We start from the raw sequence: 23,557 nt of genomic DNA, 5'->3' as shown, positions 1-23,557 counted from the left end.
GCTAACAGCAGATTTGAAAAAACGCCCCAATAAAATCATTTGTTAGAATTACTTCTCACATTGAGAAGTAATGTGAGGTATGAGGAATGAGGTATCAGAACAGAGATCAGATGTGGACTGTTCCTTAGCTGCAAAAGAGGCAAGCTTCCAGCCCTTTGTGTAGAAAGTGTGAGAAGAAACAGACAAGAATTCTACTGTCCTAAATCATCTATATTCGTGGTAGTGGTTAAGGCACCTGGCTAGAAACAGGGAGACCATGAGTTCTAGTCCCACCTTAGGCACAAAGCCAGATGGGTGACCTTGGGCTAGTCACTCTCTCTCAGCCCTAGGAAGAAGGCAATGGCAAACCACTTCTGAAACCTTACCAAGAAAACTTAAGGGACTAGTCTGGGCAGTTGGCAGGATACTGAATACAGGACTGGCATGTGCTATAGCAGTGTCTCTCAACCTCAGCAACTTTAAGATGTGTGGACTTCAAGCCCCAGAATTCCCCAGCCAGCTTTGCCGAGGTGGTTTAGTAATAACCAGCTGCCATTACATTTTATAAGGGCAAGATAGATTGTTGAAATTGATCAGCAGCTTCTTTTTTAAGTTTTGGACTTCGTTTTCCTTCCAAATATAAAGGAGAATTGAGAGTAAACAATTGTCTTCCTGTTATTATTTTTGTATTAAATTTGAAGATATTAGCATTTTCCTATACGTTGAATCAGCAGATTTGAACCTTCAGCTTTCTGTTTCTATTTTCCCATGGGAACTGTCTGCCCATCTCACTGTTGCTTGTGTAAATACATTCTGGAACTTTTCCATATCTTCGACTTTCACTGGTTAAGATCCTAGGGGGTGTTATAATCTACTGCATGAGACATGGAAGATTTAAAACAGATTTTTTCTGACTTCCACCAAGATTTTAAACAGATTTCTTCTGACTGCTACCAAGCTTTTATGCAAGATATTCAGGACATCGTGGAAAATATGAGGTCTAAAATGTGCCATCAGGTTGGGGATGTGGATGAAATTGAAGAATTCAACAGTGATTGAAGTGTTTCTTCTAAGAGTGAGATAGGGATTTCTATTGAGATGCTGGATGAAGATTGGATAGTGGAACTGGAGAAATTTAAGGGAGAGAGAAATCTGCAAGCAGTAAGTGAAATTGACTTTCTGGTGGAATGTCATGAAAAACAAGGGGTCATTATGTATGGGAGGTTTTTTGAAGAGAAGCTGGAATTTTTGAGGGGGGCAGTTGGGCTGTTTGATTTAAGAGGAAAGCTCTCTGCACATTGTGGGGATACGTAAATGCTCTGGTTTATTTTGAAGTGGGATAAGGGTTAAAGAATGTTTATCTGGTTTGCTTTAAGGCAATGACTGACGTTATTTGCTTTCAAGGATTTGGATTAAGATTATTAGGGTAGAAAAATGTTTATTTGGATGGTTTTAAGGATTTGATTAAGGCTGCTGTTTTGAATCGTTTTTGTTTTTGTTTTGGGGGGGTTTATTAAGATTAAGAGTATTAAAACTGTTGTATTATTAAGAATAATGGCAGACAATTTATGTGCTTTTTAGTTTGATTTTTATTATAATGGACAGAAATGTATAAAATGGTAGTAGGAAGGGAATAATTAAATAAGTGTTATCTTCTGTGGGGGAGTTGTTTAGGAGGTCTATACGAATTTTTTTCTTTATTTTAATATAAGGGAGGAGTAACTGTACTTAGTGATTTTTATAATGTGCTAAAGTGGAATGATTTATAGAAATAATGTGGTTTTGGTTTAATATAGAGTAAGAGATTGGTTATGGACATTTTTGTATATCCTTGCTGTTTAAAGTCATATGTCACATCTTTCTGTAATTTTGAAAAAAAAAATTATCTTGTGTTTTCACATCTTTTTTTTTTTTTTTTTGTATTTTTGTAGCTTTTATCCTTGTCTTGAAACTTCAAAAAATTCTTAAACAAAAAAAAAAGTAATTGGTCAGCAGCAACTCTCCATGACAGCTCTATGAAACCCCCCTGAACAGTGCCAGTCTTCTTGTACTAGATATTGGAGAAAAAGAGAAAAACTGTTGCCCTTATACCCTGTTTATGGATTTTCCTTAAGTTATTGTGGGGAAGTGTCAGCAAACTTCACCATGCGCTAATGTTACCTAAACTGAAAATGAAGCACCTGCAGGGAAACATCCAAGCTCAGAGAATACCAAGAACCCAACAGTTCAGCCTTGAGCTACAGTAGATAGATTCTTTACTTTACAGCCCCATGTGAAGTGCACTGCAGTAGTCCAACTGGGTGGCAAGTCCAGAAGGACCCTCAAATCATGAATCTGTTCCTTAACGGATAATGCCGGCCTATCCAGAGGCATCACTGGCATTGACAGAGAACCCGGATGTATAAGCAGCAACTCTATCTTACCTGGTTTCAGCTTCAGTCTGTTCTTTCCCCTCCAGACCTTTGTAGTCTCCAGGCACTGGGATAGGAAGTCAACAGCATCTCCCTTATGGTCTAGGGTGGTGATCTAAAGTTGGGTATCATCAACATACTGATGATACTGTACCTCAGCCTGTCAGATGACCTCACCCAGGGGCTTCATATAGATGTTAAAGAGCAAGGGAGAGAGAACCAACCCTTGTGACACCCCACGTATCAGAGGCCACTAGGCCAATCTCTCATTCCCACCATAATGGATTGAAACCACCCATTGGCAGTCTAGCAACATATCGTGGTTGATGATATCAAAAGCTGCTGAGAGGTTCAAAAGAAAAAAGGAGGGGCCACACTCAATCAGGTGCCAGCACAGGCCATCCAAAAGAGCAACCAATACTCTCTCTGTCTTACATGTGGAGCTGAACCCTGCTTGAAAAGTGTCCAAATAATTTGCTTCTTCTGGGATGCTGAAAATTTGGGCCTATAAAGGAGAGGTTGGAGACCAGACAATAAGTTATCCAACAGCTCTGGATTCAGAGATGGAGAAGGGGCACATCGTAACCTCCCTCCTGCAAGATCCAGGGGGTTATTTCTCCACCCACCACCTGCAGCACAGCTAGAATAGGCAGGGGTCCAAAAAGCAGGTGGCAGACAACATCCTAGACAATGCCATATCCACTTCCTCAGAGAACAGGTCTCAGACCATAACAAGCCCCAGATGGAATTGCAAGGAGGGCTCTAACATCATTAAGGCCTCTGCCCATGCAGAGCCAAGGCTAATAGCTGTGCCAAGGAACATTTCCTCTCCAATAGCCTCTCACCTCTCTATAGGCTCATCTAATTATCTCTTGATTCCTTTTTCCCTAGCTATACATATACATATATGCATACACACACACACACACACACACACATTAATCCATTCAATTTTCTCTGATTCTCAGAGACTGCTTGGACAAGTCCCTGCAATTTTCTTAGTAAGATTTCAGAAGTGGTTTGCCATTGCCTGTTTCTTAGGGCTGAGGGAGAGTGACTGGCCCAAGGTCACCCAGCTGGCTTTGTGCCTCAGGCAGGACTAGAACTCCCGGTCTCCCAGTTTCTAGCCTGATACTTTAACCACTATGCCAAACTGGCCTCAGGTCAATATGATATAGGGTTCTTTCAAAACAAGCCCCTCAGCACTATTTTAGGTGTACCTAATGGTACTCCTATCCCCTTTCTCTATGCAGAAACTGGTATATACCCAATTAAAGGTAGAATAATTGTTAAGGGCGTTAAATTATTGGGCTAGACTCCTCTCACTACCTGATCCCTGACTTGTCAAGCGGTGCCTCCTGATGGATGTCTCTGCTCCTTCTCGCACCAGTTGGTTTACATTTTTATCCAATCATATGCATACCTTTGGTTCTTCTATGGCATTCTTTTGAAATTCAAATAATGCAAACAATAATCTATTATTTAAAAACAGGGTGCTGGATGTCTTTGCCCAAAGAAATTTGTTTAAATTCTCAGAAAATAAAATTGCCCCTTGGTAAATTGCCCCTGAATAAAACCAGAATCGAATGTGGACATTATCTGAGGTGCCTTACAGAGCCATCCTTCCGTGAGGCACTTACCAGGCTACAGTTCCAGCAAATGGCATCAGCAACTAGAGAGGGCCGATTTCACACAATCCCATATAATATGTGCTTCTGCCCTTGCTCCAAGGAAATTATAGGTTTTACCTATTATTATTATTATTTATTAATAATAATTCAATATTTATTGAATTTCGGCATGTGGAAAATTTCTGGAGCCCGTCTTGATAAGAAAATAATTTTGGCCCAATTTTAATAGATTCAGGCAAGTTCCTGTACTCCAAGACTGTAAGGGTATGTGGGAATGACCTTGGGAGACAGGAGGAAGAGCCACAGATTAGACAACTGTCATGCAAAAGGTATCTCAGCCCACAGAAGCAAAAGGAGTGTGGGAAGCATCTCAGAAGGGACTCTCCCTAGTTTTCCAGAGAGTAAAAGTAAAGGAGGGAAGAAATACTGCCAGACTTGCAAGATTCTGTTAATGTAACTTTACAATAAAGATAGAAGTAATATTCATCATTGTGCTTCTTGTCTGGACTACCCTGAAGGGCTGACAAAGACAAGCCAAGTAAATTCCCACTTGTAACGATGTTTTCCTTGACCATAAGGTCAAAAAGTATGCACACCCACCTCAAACAAAAGCAAGCAGACTTGCAGGGATCATGTCACGTGGGATCATGCCTTGCTGGTAGAGGTACCATCCTGCGGCAGATGCCATGCCGATGATGCACATAGTTCCCAGAATACCTCTCATGATGATGGCCATCCAGGAAGAACCTGCAACAGGTAGGGGATCCTTAGAGACCTCGTCCGGCAAACCTGTACAGGAATTCTCTGGTTAACTGAATTGAGCTGATGGTTCTAACTTCACAACATTTAAAGAAATGGGTGTAGGAGGGTGTAGCCCCAACTGGGAGGTGGGGTAGGGTTGAATGGCAAAAGGGGCAAGTTGACATAATGCTAGGAATGAAGCTGGCTTAGCTGGAATCAGTGGTTCCTGGATTAGTGAGAGCTGTTACTTTAACTAATCTCAACTGCCTTGATGAGAACAGCCAACTATCCATTCTGTTGGAAAGGCAGGAGGAAGAAGACTAGAAGACAACCCCTGGAACCCTGATATACTGTACATATAGGCTGTGCCTGGTCTTCTGTTGTAGATGGCTTCATTTTGTTTGCAATAAAGGTTGCTAATAGCCATGTTGAGTACATGATGGCCTCAGAGATCAGATGTTGTTTGGGCCTTTTGTAATTCTGTGTTTTAAAAAAACATTTACCCAAATTAGGCAATGTATTCATTTGCAAATGAAGAGAATTTGCATCTATTTCTATAGTCTTAGGCTTTGGCTTATCATAGGGTGCAGCTGCTGGAAATCTGCCCAAGCTTTTTCTCACTTTGGAGGTTTTTCAACAAGCACCACCAACACGTTTACAAGTTCATCTCTGCAGGCATAAGGATCAGAAGGCTCCCTTCTTAAGCACACGCACGTGTGCATGCACACGCACCCACCATGGTTCGTACCACACTATGGTTTGTTGGACAAGACAGTCTGGTTCACGTATAAGGAGAAACTATAAATCATATTTTACAAGCTACATACTCTGGATCCACATTTCATGCTAAGACAAAACAAAGAAACTGCATTATGTCTTATCCCATTACTTTCAGTCCAAAAGAGCTGATAAAGCTGTTAATGGCATTTCCAGGCTAAAAGACTGTAAAAGATTCTTGCCAGCCCTCACATAGTCAAGATGTAGATTAAGATCCTGCCTGCTGCCTATGCTATGGCCAGGGGTAAGCCACCTATGAGCCATGGGTGCTTGTGGTCCCCAGGACCATCCCAGACCACAACATCCATATTTCGTGGCAAACCACTGAAAATTATGTATGCTCTAGAAACAGCAACAAGCAGAATGCGTGAGTTAAGCTGCTGACAGATACCTTAACTCAAATCAAGGAGATAAAAATACAAGCTCCTCTGCCTCTTCTAGGGGCATCACGGTTCGCTGTCCTATCTCTTGAAGCACTCGAAGACCAAAAATAAAATAAAAGCATGCCCACATCCACCCACCTACCCAGAAAAAGGTGGCCCAGCCCTAGCGTAGAGTCTCTCACCTCTGCTGAGGGCTTCTGAAGCACGACAGGCTGCCTTCATGATGGCCAGGTTGCCCCGGGGATAACCTGGGACATAGACCTCTGCTTCTACCTCTATTTCTTCCAATTTCATCGGCCCTGCCTGGTCCTGATCCCCCTTGGTAGCTGGCTGTTTGCCCCGTTTCTGTGATGAGGCCTTTGGGAAGATGCCCCGCAATAGCCGGAGCAGCTGGACACGGGCTTCCTCGGCCTCCCCTTTCTTGGGTTCCATAATGACTCCCACTAAGGCACAGGGGGATTTCTGGACATACTTCTTCACCTCTTTCAAAACTTTTCGCAGTTCAGTCTCCTTGCCCTTAATGCAGGAGGCACGACATAGAAAGAAGATGAGCTGGCATTGCTTGCCACTAAAAGGGCAGGTGCTACAAGGCTCCTTCAAAGCTTCTGCTGGGTGGACTGGGTGACTGGGGGCAGAAAACAAGTCCTTGACAAAAGAGGCCATCATCTTATGAATGTCCTTGCCCTCCAGGGTCTCCCCAATGAGAAGAACCTCAGGCCTCCCCCCAACCTTCTGCACCAGGATCTGGAAATCCTGTAAGATCTTTTCCCCGGGGCCTGGGATGCATACTGGTGCAGGAAGCTGCTCTGAGCCCTGCCCCTCCTTGGTCATGTCCTGCTATGATGGAGTCTCTGTCCAGCTGCCCTTGACTAAACTTTAAACGCCTCTAGGTAAGACCCCACCTGATGTCACAATATACAAGCTCAGCTTGTATAAAGATACAACCTGGGGTATCCTGTCCCACAGGCCACTGATAGCAGAGTTCATTATTTAGCGTGGGATTGAAGACAAATCATTATCTACCCAGTGGACCACAGATGGACCCTTTCTGGATAGAGCATCACACTTAAAACCAGTTATTCCCATCAAGTCTGAGATGGGCTCCAGCCATGTAGTCTAAGATAGCAAGCCCAAAAGTCTTGCAACAAAGATTTACTGTCATGAACCACTTTGTCAGAGTCATGAACTTTTAGATAATGTCTAAATGGATCTACAGAAGAGGGAAAAGAAAATGTAAAGCCAAGTGATCACTGAAGGCAAGAGGCCAAAACCTTTGATAATTCTGTGTAAGGATGAGCACCTTAAGAATCAACAAGACCTGTGGTGACACACTTACTGTATAAGAAAGCCATAAAGATTAACACCTGTAATGGTAGAGAAAACCATGCAGCCAATTAATTTATTTTACTTATATAAAGATTTAAATCCTACTTTTGCTCTCTTTAAGGAAACAGGATCAAACTTGCTGATGAATTCTAGTCAAAGTCATGTTGCAGTTTCTTTTTGAAGTTCTTTTCTCAAAGAATCCATCAGCAAAATCAAATGGTAAAGCTTTGCCAGAATGGCAACACTTGACATAGCAAATGGGATTGTGCATGCTCTTTGTTCATCACTGTGTAAAACCCTGCACACAGAAAATTAGCATGTCAGGGAGAAGGGTGGGAAGGCTTATTGTTTTTTTCTTGTTTTACTGGTTTTTAATTCTGTACGCCGCCCAGAGTCACTGTGTATGAGTTGGGCGGCCATATAAATTTGTCTAATAATAATAATAATAATAATAATAGTCTTCTCTCTAATATACCTGTTTTCTACAGAGAACTTTCACCCCGTATCGGGATACATGCAAAGATTCTCACTAGCAGTCTAAAGTGGTACTTTCAGTTCTCCAGAAAAATGGTTTACCGCTGGATTCCAAACTACATTTGTGCATTACTCACATTTATGGCAACCACAAGAAGCATAGCAGAGTGCTGAGACTTTTCTCTCTGTTTTGAGCACTGAACAGAGATGTTTGCAAAAGAATAAAAATACAGAAGCAGCTCCTGAATTTATAACTTCACCCAATCAGGAAGTCCATACCAGCTGGGTTAGCCAATTATTGGGAGTCTTTGAGCAACTAGGTCCAGGTGTCCCACAAACATCTGCAGCCAATGCACAGACATGGGAAGCAGTCTGATTACCCATCCCTTCCTAGATAGTCCCTCCAATCATTTGGAGGGGAATAATATTCCTTTTGGGGATAAGCAGTTTACATAAAAAGTGCAGGGAAAAAGTAAGCAAAAGAAATTGGAGGCTGAAGGTAGGAGTAAAGGAAATCTAAGGAAATCTAGTTTACAGTACAGTAACACCATTCACGGTATACGTCCATACCTTTCTCTGTTTGTAAACCATCCTTGCCTTTTGTTCTTTAAACTTCTTCCCTCTTCTTCTAACGTATTAGTAATAATAATACATACTTATTTCTATACTATTTTTCCTCCTAGAGGAGCTCAGTGTTCTACAGGGGGAAAAAAAGTCTTAAATAAAACCATCACAATAAAATCCGCCATGCTTACATCAATATGCACTCAATTTAAAGTTCCTTTTGGGAAAAAATGAACAGTTTAAGCAGTTGATCTGGTCACATTTTTTTTCTTGACACAATTAGGGCAGGCCTCTAGCGTGAGTCCTAAGCACAATAATCTAATCCCCAAATGATAGCAACCAGCCAGAAAATATTTTTAGGCATTTAGAGATTAAGAAGGTTCATCAGTCACCAGCTGATCTTGAACCCAAGGCTTCCTAGTTCTCAGCAGGTAGAACATTTTGGCAGAGCATGATCGACATCCTCCCAAACGTTGCTAAGTCCCCTTCCTAGCAGGGTCACACCTGCTAGGTGAGCTTCCCAGAAAAATTCTGTCCTACTGCTTTTTTGGAGAAACCCAGGAGTTTTGCAAAATAATGGAGGTACGTAATTTCCACACAAACTTTAGTCAATGAGCTGTTCAGAAGGAGGTCACAATATAGCTGCTGCCACTGACACAAACTCTTGATAATATTGCTAGCATAAGAGAAGGTTAGCAAACATCTAAGAAACAGGCAGCTGGCCATCTACATTGTTACTGGAGGACCTTTAATTTTATTCTAATTTTTATAGGCATATCATACAGCAAGAATAAGCGACCTAATGCCCTCCAGAGGTTTATTTTTCTTTTTTTATGCTTTCAAGTCAGTGTGGATTCCTGGCGACTGCCTGGACTATTTCAGAAGTGGTCCAGATATATCTACAACACCAATTATGTCTTGCCTATATCTTGCCCATGATGGCTGGGACTGATGGGGGAGTTGAAATTTGAAGAGCACCAGGTTGCTCATCCTCACCCTACAGCTATACGTTTGAGATTCTATCCGACATCATGCACAGTCAGCAGAACGTCGATGTCCCCAGTCCATAAAATTGTGGAGTTCAGGTATATTACATCGGGGGACAAATCCCACTGAACATAGCAGGGTTTTAAACCAACTAAATAGAAAGTATTAATGTGCTACGTGGGATGGGGGAAAGAAAATTGGCTGAAGATTTAAACTTGTCAGAAACGGATACGAAGTGCCCTGGTTCAAACGGAGTTCCGTGGACCCGAGGAAGCCCCTCTCGTTTTTTCTACGTTCTCCGTGGAGTCCATTCTCGCCGTAACGGTGAAAAACAAGGTGTAGGATCGCGGCCAAAGGCTGCATCTACCACATGGCTTGTCGGCCGCGCAAACGGAGAGCTAGGGGAAGAGCGACCTTCCTTCCAAAGCGCCTAGGAGGGAGGCGCGCTCGCATCGGGTGCGCTCTGGGCACAAAAAACAGCTCGCCAAGCCTGGCTTTTCCCGGGAAAGACACGGGGTCACACGCCAAGAACCCACGCTGCTCCTTACGCCGAGAAGGGGCCGGCGGACGATTATGACACCCGCGAAAGACGCAGGAGGAGCGAGGGGGTGGCGCGCGCGAGAGACGCCGGCGCGGCGAGCGGCTGGAGCCAGGCGGGATGGAGCGAAAAGAGCAGCGGGGCGGGAGTTCGGACGGCGGGCGGCGGGCCGAGGGTCGCGGCGAGGCCAGCGAGAGCGAACCCGGACCGTGCGAGGACGGGGCGGTGGTGCAGCGCACGCAGTTGCTGCTGCTGGCCGGCGAGCCGTGGGGGTCCGACGGGGGCCAAACCGTGCTCAGCTCCTTCGCACACCACGTGCTGCCCGCGACGGGCGGCGCCTCGGCCGGCAGCCCGGCTTGCGGCCCTGTCCCAGGCCAGCCTGTTGCCAGGCAGCCGCTGCCAGCGCCCCATTCCCTGCCGTCCACGCCATCGGGCCAGCTTATCTTCTTCCTGTGCCGGGCGTCGTCGCTGCGGGAGCGGCCCGAGCGGATGCGGGAGGTGTTGCAGGGCGTGCGGGATCAAAGCCGTGCCTCCCCGGCTGCTCTAGTAGGTGTGATCGTGCAGCCGCGGCCCGACGAGGAAAAGCCGGCTCTCGCGCACCTCGAGAAACTGCTCCGTGAGATCTTCCAGTCCGAAGGCGACGGGTCCATGGAGGTGCACACGGCCGTCTTCGCGCCAGGGCGACCCGACGGCGCCCTGGAGCTCAAGCGGGTCAAGAACTTCCAGAGATCGGGTGAGGGCTGTGCAAGGATGTTTAGGCAAAGAGAGGGTCCTTGAGTTACCTGTTGCGGAGGGAAGGTCACTCTGCATATGCTCAGAGGCCCTCTTCATGAGGATCGCATACCTTCATAGGGACTTTGTAGGGCTTACATCAAGCCTTGCAGGAAGAGGACACTCAGCTGCATTCACACAGCAGTAATAATAACCAGTTCAGTTAAAGACTTAGTGACTGCATTTGCAAATATATATTAAGTTTGGGTACTGTAGTGGCTTATGTTGTGGCTCCACCTGAGCAAGGCAAAGTCTGTGTCACAGCTTAAAAGGAAGTGTCATGCACACACTCTATCTTACATCTAACTCAAGGGTTAGGTGAAAACTGCATTCCATTCCAAACCAAACCAAATTCCAGATCAAATCAAACTCCATTCCAGAAGGAAAAAAATTTGTAAACATAGTTTTTGTGTTGTTTATTCGTTTAGTCGCTTCCGACTCTTCGTGACTTCATGGACCAGCCCACGCCAGAGCTTCCTGTCGGTCGTCAACACCCCCAGCTCCCCCAGGGACGAGTCCGTCACCTCTAGAATATCATCCATCCATCTTGCCCTTGGTCGGCCCCTCTTCCTTTTGCCCTCCACTCTCCCTAGCATCAGCATCTTCTCCAGGGTGTCCTGTCTTCTCATTATGTGGCCAAAGTATTTCAGTTTTGCCTTTAATATCATTCCCTCAAGTGAGCAGTCTGGCTTTATTTCCTGGAGGATGGACTGGTTGGATCTTCTTGCAGTCCAAGGCACTCTCAGAATTTTCCTCCAACACCACAGTTCAAAAGCATCGATCTTCCTTCGCTCAGCCTTCCTTATGGTCCAGCTCTCGCAGCCATATGTTACTACAGGGAACACCATTGCTTTAACTATGCGGGCCTTTGTTGTCAGTGTGATGTCTCTGCTCTTCACTATTTTATCGAGATTTGTCATTGCTCTTCTTCCAAGGATTAAGCGTCTTCTGATTTCCTGACTGCAATCAGCATCTGCAGTAATCTTTGCACCTAGGAATACAAAGTCTTTCACTGCTTCTACATTTTCTCCCTCTATTTGCCAGTTATCAATCAAGCTGGTTGCCATAATCTTGGTTTTTTTGAGGTTTAGCTGCAAGCCAGCTTTTGCACTTTCTTCTTTCACCTTCATCATAAGGCTCCTCAGTTCCTCTTCACTTTCAGCCATCAAAGTGGTATCATCTGCATATCTGAGATTGTTAATGTTTCTTCCAGAGATTTTAACTCCAGCCTTGGATTCCTCAAGGCCAGCTTGTCGCATGATGTGTTCTGCATACAAGTTGAATAGGTAGGGTGAGAGTATACAGCCCTGCCGTACTCCTTTCCCAATCTTAAACCAGTCCGTTGTTCCGTGGTCTGTTCTTACTGTTGCTACTTGGTCGTTATACAGATTCTTCAGGAGGCAGACAAGATGACTTGGTATCCCCATACCACTAAGAACTTGCCACAATTTGTTATGGTCCACACAGTCAAAGGCTTTAGAATAGTCAATAAAACAGAAATAGATGTTTTTCTGAAACTCCCTGGCTTTTTCCATTATCCAGCGGATATTGGCAATTTGGTCTCTAGTTCCTCTGCCTTTTCTAAACCCAGCTTGTACATCTGGCAATTCTCGCTCCATGAATTGCTGAAGTCTACCTTGCAGGATCTTGAGCATTACCTTACTGGCATGTGAAATGAGTGCCACTGTTCGATAGTTTGAACATTCTTTAGTGTTTCCCTTTTTTGGTATGGGGATATAAGTTGATTTTTTCCAGTCTGATGGCCATTCTTGTGTTTTCCAAATTTGCTGGCATATAGCATGCATTACCTTGACAGCATCATCTTGCAAGATTTTGAACAGTTCAGCTGGGATGCCGTCGTCTCCTGTTGCCTTGTTATTAGCAATGCTTCTTAAGGCCCACTCAACCTCACTCTTCAGGATGTCTGGCTCTAGCTCACCGACCACACTGTCAAAGCTATCCCCGATATTGTTATCCTTCCTATACAGGTCTTCTGTATATTCTTGCCACCTTTTCTTGATCTCTTCTTCTTCTGTTAGGTCCTTGCCATCTTTGTTTTTGATCATACCCATTTTGGCCTGGAATTTACCTCCAATGTTTCTAATTTTCTGGAAGAGGTCTCTTGTCCTTCCTATTCTATTGTCTTCTTCCACTTCCGCGCATTGCTTGTTTAAAAATAATTCCTTATCTCTTCTGGCTAACCTCTGGAATTTTGCATTTAATTGGGCATATCTCCCCCTATCACTGTTGCCTTTTGCTTTCCTTCTTTCTTGGGCTACTTCTAGTGTCTCAGCAGACAGCCATTTTGCCTTCTTGGTTTTCTCTTTCTTTGGGATGTATTTTGTTGCCGCCTCCTGAACAATGCTGCCAACTTCTGTCCAGAGTTCTTCCGGGACCCTATCTACTAAGTCCAGTCCCTTAAATCGATTCTTCACCTCCACTGCATATTCCTTAGGAATATTAGTGAGCTCATATCTAGCTGATCTGTGGGTCTTCCCTAATCTCTTTAGTCTGATCCTAAATTGTGCAAGAAGAAGTTCGTGATCTGAACTACAGTCAGCTCCAGGCCTTGTTTTTACCGACTGTACAGATGTCCGCCACCTTTGGCTGCAAAGGATGTAATCAATCTGATTTCGGTGTTGTCCATCTGGTGAAGTCCATGTATAAAGCCGTCTCTTAGGTTGTTGGAAGAGAGTGTTTGTTATGCAGAGTGAATTGTCTTGGCAAAATTCTATCAGCCTGTGTCCTGCTTCGTTTTGTTCTCCCAGGCCATACTTACCTGTAATTCGAGGTGTCATTTGACTGCCCACCTTAGCATTCCAGTCTCCTGTGATGAAAACAACATCTCTTTTAGGCGTGTTGTCCAGTAGTTGCTGCAGATCCTCATAGAACTGCTCTACTTCAGCTTCTTCAGCATTTGTGGTTGGGGCGTATATTTGGATCACTGTGATGTTAGATGGCTTGCCCTGAATTCGAATTGAGATCATTCTGTCATTTTTTGGGTTGTATCCAAGCACTGCTTTAGCCACTTTACTATTAATTATGAAGGCTACTCCATTTCTTCTGTGGTCCTCTTGTCCGCAGTAGTAGATCTGGTGGTCATTTGATGTGAAGTGGCCCATTCCAGTCCATTTCAGTTCACTGACGCCCAGAATGTCTATCTTTAATCTTGACATCTCACCAATAACCACATCCAATTTGCCCTGGCTCATAGATCTTACATTCCAGGTTCCAATGGTGTGTTGATCCTTAGAACATCGGATTCGCCGTTCACCACCAGCACCGTCGGCCGCTAGCCGTCCTTTCGGCTTTGAGCTAGCTGCGTCATCACGTCTGGGGCTAGTTGAGCTCATCCTCTGTTCCTCCCCAGTAGCATTTTGACCATCTTCCGACCTGGGGGTCTCATCTTCCGATGGTATACCGACATATCTCTGGTTGTACTGATCCATTTAGTTTTCACGGCAAGAATACTGAGGTGGGTTGCCATTACCTTCCCCAGGGATCGCATTTAGTCTGACCTCTCTGTCATGACCTTCCCGTCTTGGGTGGCCCTTCACGGTTTAGCTCATGGCATCATTGAGGTGCTCAAGCTCCAGCACCACGACAAGGTAACGATCCTTTGCTGAAGAAACATAGTTTTTACTCTTCACTTATTAGATTTGTCTGTTTCCATCCAAGAGCACTGCATTCCTTCCTCTACGTCAGGGTTTTCCAAACTGAGTTCCATGGGCCTTTAGGGTTCCAGGAGAATTTGATGCGATTCCACAAATTCTGCCCTTGATGGGAGAACAAGGGCAAAAAAAGAGTTCACTCAATTTTGTATTAGTAGAGCTTTGCCTCTTGGTCAGAGGTTCTGTGTTTTTTTGTTTTTAAAAAGTAACAGGTTCCACAGCCTGAAAAAGTTTGAAAAATTCCAACTCGTATGTTTTTCACGCAACCAGAATGTCCGCAGGCTGTGTCAAAAAAGTCAAGATGCGGGGTCACAACCATGCAATCCTGTGACTCCCTGGCTGGCTGGACACCCTGCTGGTTGTCACCTTTAAAGCCCTTCATGGCTTGGGACTGGGTTACCTAAGGGACCATCTTCTCCCAGTTGTTTCTACCCATCCAATTCGTTCCGGCAGGTTAAGGGTCCCATCTGCCGAGGAATGTCGGCTGGTGGGGACTAGGAGATGTGTCCTCTCTGCTGTAGCCCCTGCCCTCTGGAACATCCTCCCTCCAGAGATTAGGGTGACCCCGACCCCGTTGGCCTTTCATAAGGCCATGAAGACCTGGTTATGTGCCCAGGCCTGGGGCCCCGAGTATGTTAAGGGCCCCATTTCTTGGCTATATGAACATTTATGCCAATAGTTTTACTTGGCAACCATATATATTTATTTTGTATTGTTTTAATTGTTTAATGTTTTTATGATTGCATGCTGCCCAGAGTCACTTGTTGAGATGGGTGGCTATAGATATCAAACAAACAAACAAACAAACAAACATCTATATAATCAAAGCCCCACTCCCTTTTTCTGTCTGTGTGGAACATAAATGTAACTGTGTAGTTGCAGTTGCCATTTTGACCTTTTTGACCCAGCCACAGATACTGCTGCTCACAATAACAACCATCTCAGATAGGTGGGGCTGAGAGAGAGCGATTGGTCCTAAGACACCCACTGAGCGGTTTCTCAATCTTAGTCCCCTGTTTTAGTCACACTGCCACACCAGGGTGGCTCTGTGTGAGGGAGGAAGGGCTGTAGCACCGAGAGAGCCTCTTTTTTATTATCTGTTTCTTCTTCCCCCCATCTGACCCTGCCTCCCTCTCCATTCAGTTGTTTCCCTTGGAGCAAGTTTTAATGGAGAGCAGAGATGTGCCCTCTTGTATTTTATACGATATGATAAAGAATAAATACTTTTTCTCCTCCCTAAAGCCAGTTTACTGTGGTTGAACAAATCGATGATGCAATTTTTTGGAGCAGTGCTGTGGCTTGGAATCGTGACATACGGAGGTTATTACTTCTACAACTACCTTTCAGTGTGAAGCGTGCACCCCTGTCAGCACGTCACCCTCCCTACATGGTTAAGGTGGGTACAGGATGCAGGAAACTGTTTTTATAGAAGCTGAACTGCCTGACTTCTTCCAGCTTGATTGGTGGGAAGGTGAAGCTATTGGAGAAATTAATTCACCTTTTATGCAAAAATATCAAGATGTTTACTTAGTTTAAAAGGGGCTTAGCCAAAGTGAGGCGCCCATATTCAGAAGCAGTTTGCTTAATGGACGGGCAAATTTAAATTTAAATAAAGCTAAAATTTCCTATACATACATGTATATGAAATCAATCCATATCCTTTCCATCCCCCTCCTGTCCCTCTCTCTCATCCCCCTCTCTTCCTTCCTTTTCTCTGTTGTATAACTTGTGACAAATTACAGACTGAGTGTGTGTGTGTGTCATAGCTTATGTGTCTTCTGGTTGGTCACTGTGGAAAGCAGAATTCTGTTGCACTAAATCAGAAATGGGCAGCCTTATTGCAGCTGGGTGCCATGTTAAAAAGGGCGGTTAAGCTTAATTTATTTGATTGATTTATATCCAGACTTGCTACTCTGGATAGTTCTGTTAAGATTAGTAGAAGTCTAACTCTAAAGAGTTGGAAGAGGCCACTAAGTCCAACTTCCTGTTCAGTGCAAGAATCTAAATTGAAGCATCCCTGAGAGATAGCTGTCCAGTCCCTTGCTTGAACATACCCAATGAAGAGATACCATTACCTCCCTTGATAATTGATTCCACAGTTGAACTGCTCTTCCTAATAAGATGTTTCTTTAAACAGTCAACAACAATGTGCCATCCTGTAACTTAAGTCCATGATTCTATATCCTGCATTCTGGGACAATGGAGATTATGGTCTTTTGTGGGGGGATGACCCCCTTTCAAGTATTTGAGGAATTCTGTGATAGGCCCTTAAGTTGTTTGTGGTGTGGCCACATCCAGAATACTGTGTACGGTTCTGGTTATCATATCTCAAGAAGGATACAATGGAGCTAGACAATTTGTAGATGAGCAGGAGCTTGAACAATTTCTGTACAAAACAACATGCAACAGTTGAAACTGTTTAGCTTAGAGCAGTATTTCTCAACCTTGGCAACTTTAAGATGTGTGGACTTCAACTCCCAGAATTCCCCATGCTGGCTTAGAGAAAAGCTGTTTGTAAGAAAATGCTGAGGTTTATAATATTAAAACATGCAAATATGAGTAGATTAATAGGTACCGCTTCAGCGGGCAGGTAACGGCGTTCCGCTTAGTCATGCCAGCCACATGACCATGGAAGTGTCTACGGACAAACACCAGCTCTTCGGCTTTGAAACGGAGATGAGCACCACCCCCTAGAGTCGGACACGACTGGACTTAATGTCAAGGGAAACCTTTACCTTTACTAAATAGAGTATAAATATGGATTAGGTTTTCCTCATCTCCCATAATACTAGAACTAGGAACCACCCAATGAAACTGACCAATAGAAGATCTGAAACGAATAGGAGGAAATACTGTATTTCTTCACATGGTGGCTAATCAACCTGTAATTTCAACAGATGGAATATGCTGTGATGTTGGCCACTAGTTTAGATGACTTTAGAAAAGGACTAGACAGATTCCTAGAAGGCAAGTTGATCAATGGCCTTAACGACTGGGCCTGTGTGAGATAGAACACTGGCTAGAAGAGCTATTTTCATGTTCTCATGTCTTTTTCAGGTTAAACAGATCTGGTTTTCCCCGACTGTCCTTGTATTGATCATATTCCTTCCTCCTTATACCTGGTCCAATTTACCTGAATTCTTACAGTTTGGAGATAATATTCAGGGGTTTGTCCATTGACACCTACTGATGCAGTTCAAAGATGCATCATACTGCTCAGTTATATTCTGTTGATGATCAGCTGCAGTTCCCAGATCCTTTTCATGCATGCTATACCAAGCCAGGTATCCCCTGTTCTGTATCTCCCCTGTTCCCTTAATAACATCTTTCTTCCCTTAGTGATCACCAAATGCCTCCAGAACGCCAGCAGGCACAACATAGAAGATATTAGTCTTCTCATGCAGCTCTGCATGAAATATCCTTTTTCTAATCCTTCCATGCTGCGCCCCTGTATTTAATGATACTGAGAGTGCTCTTAGTCACATTCATGGCTAATCCTGGGACTGCGAGATTCATTGCAGCCAAATATGGGGAGATAAAAGGAAATCCTTATTTATATAATACAGAATTGAGACTGTTGGATTCATGGCCATCAGTTTCATGGAGGATCAGGCAAACAGTGCTTTGTAGTTTTCATGGCCATTTCTTACTTCTAGTATGTAAGCAATATGCCATAGGGAGTAAGAGTGAAAGAGGGCTATTGCTCTCTTACTCATTTTTATGATTTTCCTGAATGCATTTGGTTGCCTTTGTGGGATACACAATGCTGTGTTAAATGGGGTTGATCCAACAGGGCTGTTCTGACAGATCCTCCATTCACTAATATCAGCAGATAATAGTGGTATGCAGATGAGATCCAATTTGATTCAAATGTTTGAACTCATTCAGAAAATCAATCAAATTTCATCCTGACATCTGAATCAATTCAAACCAAATCTTCAGGTAGGACTCAGTTCATTTGGGACCATTACACTCATGTTTGCATTCATGGGAAGCAGCCAAATAAATTTGATTCAGTGTTTCAGATTGGAACAACAAATCTTTGCACTGGTCTAACAGAAGCCCTTTTTGCTAGTGTAACAGTTTTCCCTTGCACACACACATTAAATTTTGAGCTGTTGTTGGATGCAGGTAAAGCCCCCTCTCCCTCTTTAACACCCCCCGCCCTGAGCTGTAACAAAAGCCTATAATCAGATAACATGACAATTAATGTTACAGTGTTGTACTATTTCTGACTGGGAATTGACCAATCACTTTTGATTCTCCCTCTTTTGAAAGAACTACATAGAGAATTTTGGAATGTGAATGAGAACAGCTCAGACTTAGCCTTATCATTGAGTTTAATTTTACAGCTGTGTGGATTCTGTTAGAAGCATATAATAATGCATTCTGAAGTGGTACAGTCCTCTCCTCCCAACATACATAGACCATGAAATGGCTGATTATGTTTCTTTGCCAAAGTTGTTAGGATGATTGAATTCTACAATGCATTAATTTTCACCTTAAGTCACGAAGAGTCGGAAGCGACTGAACGAGTAAACAAAGGTATTCCTCACTTAATGACCACAATGGGGACCAGAAAACTGGTTGTGAAGCGGCGCAGTCATTAAGTGTAACTGGATGTGATTTTACGACCATTTTTATGATGGTCATTAAGTGGATCATGGTCGTTAAGAGAATCTAGCTTCCCAAATGGATGGCTTTTTGCTGGAAACTGGCAAAAAAGGTTGCAAATTGCAACCATGTGACTGCAGGACACTGCAACTGGTCATAAATGCAAGCCAGCTGCCAAGTGCCCTAATTGCGATCACATGGCTGTGGGGGTGGTATGACATTTTGCACAGTCCTAAGTGTGAGTATAGGTTGTAAAGCACTTTTTCGGAGGCCATCATAACTTTGGACCCTCGTTAAATGAATGATTAAGCGAGGACTACCTGTATTGGTATATGAAAGGGACAGCTTGTTTACTTGAATCATATGTTGTGCATTTTTATTGTAACAAATGGACGCATGTCGGTGTACATAGTCTTTCTATGTATATTTTGCGTATATGGTTTGCCTGAGTATTTTTGGTCCCTTCCTTCTAATAATGTGCTTGCATTTGTTTTCTAGGTCTCTTGCCCATCTGGATTTTCAGCTGTCACCCAAAATAAAAATTTAAAAATCAAAAGTTGTTAACCATGTCTGTGCAGATACGTAAACATGAGATCAATGTTGAATCTTAGCTAAAAGATTCATCACAGTGTCCCATATCCTCACAAGGTGTCTGACTGTGAGCTCCACTTCACCATGGATGTATGCACATCCTGTCCCAGGCTATTAATACAAAACTGCTATGTTTAGCTTCAAACCAAAAGTCCTTACACAATGGCAGATGATTCCTGATGATGAAGAAATCCACTTGTATTGCAATGGTCTCCTAAAATATTTATCCAAATGGACTGAATGGGCAAATAAGAGTTGTTGCAAATAAGTGGAAATAAAGTGATCACACCAGGACAGAGATCCCAGCTTCATTATACATAGCAGGGTACACTGAACACACCAGCCAACGAGGAAAGAGATATTAGTAGATGGTTGGTAGATCAGTGAAAATGTAGGCAAGCTGTAGAAAAAGCAAATTATGTACTGAAAGTTTTGAAGGACAGGTTTGAAAATAAAAATGTCAATCTGAATATGACTTCATGATACAGTTGCACATGAGATTCTTTGTACAGCTCTAGTCCCCATCTTTCAGGAAGGAGGAGGATGTAGAACTGAAAAGGAATGGAAATGGAGAGCCAAGATAAATGGGCTTGGAACACCTCCATGGTGAGCTAAGCTTTGTTTTCCAATCAAGTGCCCTCCATGTGTTGGACTACAATGCCTAGAATTCCCACCCAGATTGTAAAAATATGGGAGTCTAGCATAATACATGGAGGTTATATGTTATTCGGAGGGTTTCATGAACCATTATGATCAATGCAGGAAACAGAAGCTCACCAGAAGCTCAAACAGAAGATGGGGTTGTGGCTACATGTAAATTACTACCACAAGATGTAGTGATGAATGACAGTTTTGGTGGTTTCAAAAGAGAATCAGAGAAATGCATACAGGATAAGGCTATCAAGGGCTACTAATCATGATGGATATATCCAGAGGCAATGTAGCTCAATACCAGTTTCTGGGGAACATAAGTAGGAGGTGTTGCTATTCTTTGGTCTTTGTGAGCTTCCCATTGGCATTTGGATAGCCACTCTGGGAATAAAGCTAGACTATAGAAGCCTTTAATCTCATTCTGCATACCTCCTTGTGCTCCAGGACATAGGAGAAGCTATTTAAGTGTCATGGGTGCTTGAAATCAGATAGAAATAGAGTCAGTTGTCACTGGTACAAAGGAATCATGTCAAGATTGGAGGTTTTATTCTCAGTATTTTATCCCTACACCCAGCATCACAACTCAGTGAGACAGCCCAAGATGACAAAGAGGCTCATCACTGAAATCTATAGAATAGACTCAAGAAATACCTGACTCATCCTGAACTAAGTATATCATGTCATTTAGTAGCTACACTGTATAATGATTACTGTATCCACACAATAATTTTTCTTCCATGTTATGCAGTATAAGTGAGGAAACATCTGGAACAGCTGATAGAATGGGATTCCAACATCAGATTCCCCTGGAACAGAACATGTAAGATGTTGAAAGCTCCACAGAGAATGTGAGGGTAGCAACTAGGCCAACCTAGCAGAACTCTTGTTGCTAACAATGTCTAGGAATGTTCTAGAAGGGTTGCTAAAAGGTGGCAGTTGGAGGCTAAGTCCTCCAAGGGCAGCAGCTCACATTGAACCATCAAGATGACGTACCCCAACCCGGGGGTCCTGAAGGCAGCCATGGGACATTACTTGACAGAAAGTGCCCGGACAGCACTCGAAGCTATGGAACCGGAAGAGGATGTTATAGAAGTAAGTATGTGAGGAAAAGCTGAAGTCAAACCAACTCTCCTTCATTGAAGTAGGAAAGTGTTTCTCAGCCTTGATAACTTTAAGATGTGTGGATGCTTCCTAGGGCTGAGAGAGAGTGACTGGACCAGGCTGGCTTCATGCCTAAGGTGAGACTAGAACTCACATTCTTCCGGTTTTTAGCCTGATGCCTTAACCACTACACTAAAACTGGCTCTCTGTGTAAACTTATTCAGGGCTTATTCCCTTTCGCTTAGCTCTCTATTTGGTCAGTAGCTTAGACCAGCATTTCTCAACTTCAGCAACTTTTAAGATGTGTGGACTCAACCCAGAATTCCCTAGCCAGTCATGCTGCTGGGGGAATTCTGGGAGTTGACATCCACATCTTTTTTTTTATAGTAAATTTTATTAGGTTTCAAGAGAAGAATAAAAGCTACAAAACTACAAAGAAAGAAAAAAAACTAAAAAAGTGCAGAACCACAAGAGAAAATTTTTCAAATTTACAAAAAGATGTGGCTTCCGACTTTTAACAGCAAGGATATACAACAATTTCCATAATCAATCTCTTACTCTATATTAAACCAAAACACCACATTATTTCTATAAGTCATTCCACTTTAACACATAATAAAAATCACTAGGTACAGTTACTTCTCCCCCTTATATTAAAATAAAGAAAAAAAGTTCAAATAAACCTCCTAAACATCTTTCTCCCCTCCAAAAGATAACACATATTTAATTATTCCCTTCCTACCACTATTCTGTACATTTCTGTCTACTATAGTAAGAATCAAATTAAAAAGCATGTAAGTTGTCTGCTATTATACTGTTAATACTTAACAGTAAAACAATATTAATAATCCCAATCTTAATAAACCTAAAAAAGACAATTCAAAACAGTAATTCTGTATCTTTAAAAGGGAATAACATCAAATCCTTAAAGCAAACCAGATAAACATTCTTTAACCCCAATACAACAGTTTTAATAAGTTTAATCTTAATAAACCCAAAAAACAAAGCCAGTTCAAAACACTAAATCCAAATCTTTCACAGCAAATAGTATCAATCAAATCCTTAAAGCAAACCAGATGAACATTCTTCAACCCTTATCCCACTTCAAAATAAACCAAAGCAGTTACATATCCCCACAATGTGCACAGAGCTTTCCTCTTGAAAGAATCCACTTTCAAGACAGCCCAACTGCCCCCCTCAAAGATTCCAGGTTCTTTTCATGGCATTCCACCAGGAGATCGATTTTACTTATGGCTTGCAGATCACTCTCTCCCTTAGATTTCTCCAACTCCATTATCCAATCTTCAACCAGCATCTCGATAAAAACCCCAATCCCAGTCTTAAAAAAAGCCTTTCTATCGCTCTTAAATTCCTCAATTTCATCCACCACATCCCCAACCTGATGGCACATTTTAGATCTCATATTTTCCACAATGTCCTGGATATCTTGCATAAAAGCTTGATAGAAGTCGGAAGAAATCTGTTTAAAATCCTGGTGAAAGTCAGAAAGAATCTGTTTGAAATCCTCCATGTCTCACGCAGTAGATTATGGCGCCCCCTAGGAGCTTAGCCAGCGAAAGTTGAAGATATGGAAGAGTTCCAAAGTGTGTTTACATAAAGTGAGAGTGAGATAACAGACAGTTCTCAAGGGAAAGTGAAAACAGAAAGCTGAAGGTTCAAATCAGATGACGTCTGCATGTCTTAAAGTTGCCAAAGTTGAGAAACACCGCACTAGGAGAAAAAATGAAATACATAAGTATAATAGGAATGTCTCTTAGCTGCTTCTGCTAAAGAAGACTCAAAGCAAATGATCCCCAAACCTCTGGGGCTGATGACCCCTTTTGAGATTTTTGTGTGTGTAATAGGTGCTCTCACAAAATGGCTGCATGGTAGCTAGCCATTTAACATGTACCCATTCATTAAAAGGCAAGCCAGTGAGGTTGCTCTCTACTCACACCATCTTAGCACCCACTACTCCCAGGGTGCTCCCTACCAGCTCACCTTTTTCTAGGCAATTGAACATAGTTCCAAATAAACCAGAAGGATGTGGCCATATACAATTTTTATTTTATAGGAATATTAATGGAGCCTATGTGGGGAATGAGAGGTATTCTTCTTTTTTACATTTGAATATTTTTTTGATAAATTATAACAGCTAGAGGATATGATGAAGTACAACCAAAAATATAACACTGCTAATATGATCAAAAAAGAATATACAAAATTGTAAGTAAATAAGTGACATTTGAAGAAACTAAAGATATTTCCATAAAGTATTAATATAGAACTAGCTTAATCCTTTAACATACTGTATTAAATCTAGCCATAAAGATCATCTACTGCTCCG

The 23,557-nt window shown here is 42.8% G+C and overlaps 3 protein-coding genes across 3 annotated transcripts in view; 2 read left to right on the top strand and 1 right to left on the bottom strand.

Moving 5' to 3' along the window:
- Nucleotides 1–4,622: 4,622 nt before the first annotated feature.
- Nucleotides 4,623–6,753, bottom strand: LOC134488652 (uncharacterized protein C2orf72-like). The gene is made up of 2 exons (XM_063291115.1): nucleotides 6,105–6,753; nucleotides 4,623–4,810 (listed from the first exon to the last, which is right to left on the bottom strand). Exons 1-2 carry the CDS (start codon nucleotides 6,751–6,753, stop codon nucleotides 4,623–4,625), a joined length of 837 nt encoding a protein of 278 aa, XP_063147185.1.
- A 3,178-nt stretch (nucleotides 6,754–9,931) lies between these two features.
- On the top strand, nucleotides 9,932–19,443 carry LOC134488651 (uncharacterized). The gene is made up of 3 exons (XM_063291114.1): nucleotides 9,932–10,544; nucleotides 15,496–15,649; nucleotides 19,366–19,443. The coding sequence occupies exons 1-2, from the start codon at nucleotides 9,932–9,934 to the stop codon at nucleotides 15,603–15,605; spliced, it is 723 nt and encodes a 240-aa protein (XP_063147184.1). The 3' UTR covers nucleotides 15,606–15,649; nucleotides 19,366–19,443.
- Nucleotides 19,444–21,093: 1,650 nt separating this feature from the next.
- The window catches only part of FSIP2 (fibrous sheath interacting protein 2), a 67,152-nt gene continuing 64,688 nt past the window's right edge, over nucleotides 21,094–23,557 (top strand). The window contains exon 1 of the mRNA XM_063291113.1: nucleotides 21,094–21,201. Within this exon, the coding sequence (XP_063147183.1) occupies nucleotides 21,094–21,201 (108 nt within the window). The remainder of the gene's footprint in view (nucleotides 21,202–23,557) is intronic.

This window comes from Candoia aspera, chromosome 1 (assembly GCF_035149785.1).
Source record: "Candoia aspera isolate rCanAsp1 chromosome 1, rCanAsp1.hap2, whole genome shotgun sequence".
NCBI classification, from domain to species: Eukaryota; Metazoa; Chordata; class Lepidosauria; order Squamata; family Boidae; genus Candoia; species Candoia aspera.
The sequence above is the reverse complement of the archived record's forward strand: the minus strand, read 5'-3'. Positions and strand labels throughout refer to the sequence as shown.

Excerpts from the sequence above, each read along its gene's own strand:
- LOC134488652 (XM_063291115.1), bottom strand. The coding sequence starts at position 6,753 with ATGACCAAGGAGGGGCAGGGCTCAGAGCAGCTTCCTGCACCAGTATGC. Across the intron at positions 4,811-6,104 it reads TTCAGAAGCCCTCAGCAGAG|GTTTGCCGGACGAGGTCTCT; the intron begins GTGAGAGACTCT and ends ATTCCTGTACAG.
- LOC134488651 (XM_063291114.1), top strand. The coding sequence starts at position 9,932 with ATGGAGCGAAAAGAGCAGCGGGGCGGGAGTTCGGACGGCGGGCGGCGG. Across the intron at positions 10,545-15,495 it reads CAAGAACTTCCAGAGATCGG|CCAGTTTACTGTGGTTGAAC; the intron begins GTGAGGGCTGTG and ends TCCTCCCTAAAG.